At 48.7% G+C, this 3,976-nt stretch overlaps 1 protein-coding gene across 1 annotated transcript; it reads right to left on the reverse strand.

The window, feature by feature from the left end:
- Positions 1-2,172: 2,172 nt before the first annotated feature.
- On the reverse strand, positions 2,173-3,733 carry LOC100656760 (melanoma antigen preferentially expressed in tumors-like). The gene is made up of 3 exons (XM_064293159.1): positions 3,713-3,733; positions 3,328-3,591; positions 2,173-3,240 (listed from the first exon to the last, which is right to left on the reverse strand). Exons 1-3 carry the CDS (start codon positions 3,731-3,733, stop codon positions 2,173-2,175), a joined length of 1,353 nt encoding a protein of 450 aa, XP_064149229.1.
- Positions 3,734-3,976: the final 243 nt, after the last annotated feature.

Consider the following 3,976-nt stretch of genomic DNA (forward strand, 5'->3'; position numbering starts at 1 on the left):
CGGAACACTACACAAGAGTAAAGAACAATGATGCATCCTCAAAACATCTTACAACATGGATGAATCTGGAAGGCATTATGCTGAGTGAAATAAATCAATCACAAGAGGATAAATACAGTAAGAAACCACTATGTAAAAACTCATGAGAAAGTTTACCAACAGAAAGAAGCAATCTTCTAAGCAGGTGATGTGTGGGAAGGGAAAAACACTAACTAGACAAGAATTAAGTGGTAGCTTCAGTGAAGGGTATGACCGTACATGATGGAACCGTCTTGGTGCAGTGGTTAAGATCTCGGCTGCTAACAAAATGGTTGCCAGTTCAAATCCACCAGCTGCTCCTTGGAAACAGTATGAGGCAGTTCTACCCTGTCATATACGGTTGTGATGAGTTAGAAACCACTTGACAACTACAGGTTTGGTTTTTGATCAGTTTATTTTGGAGACAGTACACAATACTGGGGAGGTCAGCACAACTTCATCAAGGCAACGTCATAGATGATTCATAGATACATCCAACCTCCCCGAGGGGACGAATGACTGGGCTGGGAACCATGGTCTCGGGGGACATGTAGCTCAACTGGCATAACAGAGTGTCATGGATTGAATTTTGTCCCCCCAAAATATGTGTATCAATTCGGCTAGATCATGATTCCCAGTATGGTGTTCTCTATTTTGTGATTGATGTACATTTTTCTGTGTGTTGTAAATCCTAATCTCTGCCCATGGTTAACAAAGCAGCATTGGGCCATGTTGAGGAGGATTAGGGTGGCATGTAAAAGCCTTTCTGAGATCACATCCCTGATCCAATGTAAAGGGAGTTTCCCTGGGGAGTGGCCTGCATCACATTTTATCTTATAACAGATGAAAGGAGGAACAAACGAGCAGGGAGTCAGAGACCTCATAGCAGCAAGAAAGCAGAGCCGGGAGCAGAGTGTGTCCTTTAGACCAAGGGTTCCTCCAAGGAAAAACTCCCAGGCTAATGGAAAATTGATGACAAGGACCTTCCTCCAGAGCCAACAGAGAGAGAAAGCCTTCCCCTGGAGCTGGTGCCCTGAATTCGGACTTCTAGCCTACAAGGTTGGACCAACCCTGAGATGTGGCCCCGGACACCCTTTAAACTCAGTACTGAGGTCACTCCTGAAGTCACCCTTCAGCCAAAGATTAGACAAGCCCATCAAACAAAAGGAGACTAAATGTGCACACCAGCTCAGGGGCAAAGATGAGAAGCAGGAGGTGACAGGAGAGCTGGTAACAGGATACCCAAAGTGGAGAAAGGGAGAGTGTTGACACGTTGTGGGGTTGGCAATAAATGTCACAAAACAATATGTGTATTAATTGGTTAATGAGAAACATGATTGCTGTGTAAGCCTTCATCTAAAGTACAATTAAAAATTACAACAGCTGGGGACCATGGTTTCAGGGTACATATAGGTCAATTGGCATAATAAAATCTATTAAGAAAGTATTCTGCATCCCACTTTGGAGAGTGGCGTCTAGGGTCTTAAACGATATCAAGAGGCCATCTAAGATTCATGAATTGGTCTCAGCCTACCTGGAGCAAAGGCAAACAAAGAACACTAAAGACACAAGGTAATTATGAGCCTGAGACAGAAAGGGCCACATAAACCAGAGACTGCATCAGCCTAAGACCAAAAGAACTAGATGGTGCCCAGCTGCAACCGATGACTGCCCTGACAGGGAACACAACAAAGAACCCCTGAGGGAGCAAGAGAACAGTAGGTTGCAGAACTCAAATTCTCATAAACGACCAGACTTAATGGTCTGACTGAGACGAGAAGGACCCCGGAGGTCATGGTTCCCAGACCTTCTGTTAGCCCAAGACAGGAACCATTCCCAAAGCCAACTCTTCAGACAGAGATTGGACTGGGCTATAGGATAGAAAATGATACTGGTGAGGAGTGAGTTTCTTGGATCAAGCAGACATTTGAGAATATGTGCACAGCTCCTGCCTGGAGGGGAGATGAAAAGGCAAAGGGAGTCAGAAGCTGGGTGAATGGACATGAAAATAGAGGGTGAACAGAAGGAGTGTGCTGTCTCCTTAGGCGGAGAGCAACTAGGAGTATATAGCAAGGTGTATATAAATTTTTGTATGAGACTGACTTGAATTATAAACTTTCAAGACAAAATAAAAAAAAAATTTTTTTAATTACATCAGGTCACAGAATAGAGAAGAATCACATCATAGGTACAGGTGCTGTCGCTGAACAATAAGACCGAATTGGGCCGCCCTAAGGCCTGCAGTATCAGTCTCAGCTCGGCCAGAGAGCATCGAAGATTGCCCAGGTCGACGGTGCCTTGGAGGCCCACATAGCACTCCTGAGGAACAGGAAAAAGTTTGAGTCTGAACCTGCTCAGCAGGACTGTGTGCCGCAGCAGGCTCTCCACGGCCACCACAGAGACTAGTTTTCCACGGAAGCTACAGCTGGGGAGCTGGGAGCAGTGGGCCAGAGCAGGCAAGATGGACATGAGCTGGGAGTCCCTGATCCCGCACCCATCTAATGCCAGGCGGTGGAGGGTGGCTGAGGCTCTCTCTAGCACAACTTGGAGGAACTCGGGACTTAAGGCCATCATGTTGACCTCACTCAAATTCAGGTACCTTAGGTGGCTGGTGTTCAGGCAGGACGCCAGGTAGGTCAAGTCGGACTCCAAAAGCAAGCAATTAGTCAGCGAGAGGGTCACCAAAGGGCTCTTCAGGCACCTGAGCACCTGGTCTAGGCGGCCTTCCAGGAAGAAGACAGAGTCCAGGTGGAGCTTCTGGAGCTGGTGCAGACTGAGCAACTGAGCGCTAAATTGGGAAAGTAGCTTCTCCACTTCCTCCGTCGCCCAGGGAATGAAGGAGATGGTCATGATGTGAGAGACACGCAGTCTGCTCACATTCACCATTTGGCTCAGGTGAGGAGCAAAGCTGGCCAGGGTGAGCAGGTCCCAGTGGCCATTCACTTCCACCTCATGGATACAGTCCAGCTGCACCATTCTCAGGATCTTCTGAATGTGTCCGAGTGGCATATCAAGAAACTCCAGCTTCCTACAGCACAGCTGTGGCAGACCTTTTCCCTGCTTGACCCTCTTCATGAGGAAGGTGAAGAATTCATCGGGGGTGGCTTTCTGGAGACAAAAGTCTTCTAGCAGCACCTGCACAGGGGCCAAGAGCTGTTTCTTCTCCTTCGTTGAGTTGTCCACTTTTGGCCTCTTCGTCTTAAGCTGGGCGGACTCCGGCTCCTCGAACGAGCCCACGGAGGACTAGTCCCAGGTTCTAGGCGCTATGTCCCAGAAGTTGGTATTAACATTCAGCCGTAAATCCAGCACTTGCAGTTTCCATCTTCTGGGGCGGATGTTCTGGGCAAGCAGGTCATCGAGCCCATCCAGCGCAGCTTTTAAGATGTCCTGCTGAGGCTGCTGAGCCTTCATCAGAGCCCCCAGGGCAAGGTGGCTGAAGGGCCAGGCCCGCACCATTGCCTTCAGAGTCTCGCTGTGTCTCCCAGCAACAGCCTCCAGGAACAAGGGCAGGAAGAGTTCTGCCGGCAGTGACTCCAGAGAGGCAATGCCCAAGGTTTTGTTCCGCAGCAGGCTCTGGTTTGCAAGGTCCAAGAGCCTCGGTGGGCCTCAGCTGTTCATGCTGGTATCTGTTCCAAAAGCAATCCTGATCTGTGTTTGGCGGTGTGGGTCTTCTAAGGCTTCACGGAGAACAAACGTCATGACTCCAGCACTCCATGTTCTCGGTCCTTCCTTAATTCCTTAGAAGGCTTTGGAGACCTTTCTGGTCACACTCTCCCTTGTTTCAATTCATGGTTGTAGGGTATGGGAAGTCCCAAACTCATGGGTCAGATGTCTGGCTGGAGGATTCTCCTGATTCATGTAGCTGCAAGGGCTGATGAACCCAAGATCTGCAGAACAGATCACTGCAACTGGCTCACTGGCTTTAGAGGCCAAGGAATCCAACATCAGCAGGTAAGAC

Source organism: Loxodonta africana, chromosome 11 (genome assembly GCF_030014295.1).
Source record: "Loxodonta africana isolate mLoxAfr1 chromosome 11, mLoxAfr1.hap2, whole genome shotgun sequence".
In the NCBI taxonomy this organism is placed as follows: Eukaryota; Metazoa; Chordata; class Mammalia; order Proboscidea; family Elephantidae; genus Loxodonta; species Loxodonta africana.

Coding starts and splice junctions, on each gene's coding strand:
- LOC100656760 (XM_064293159.1), bottom strand. CDS start 3,733: ATGGAGTGCTGGAGTCATGAC. Junction 3,592..3,712: donor TGGAGTGCTGGAGTCATGAC/GTTTGTTCTCCG, acceptor CTTGCAAACCAG/AGCCTGCTGCGGAACAAAAC. Junction 3,241..3,327: donor CCAGAAGATGGAAACTGCAA/GTGCTGGATTTA, acceptor GGCTCGTTCGAG/GAGCCGGAGTCCGCCCAGCT.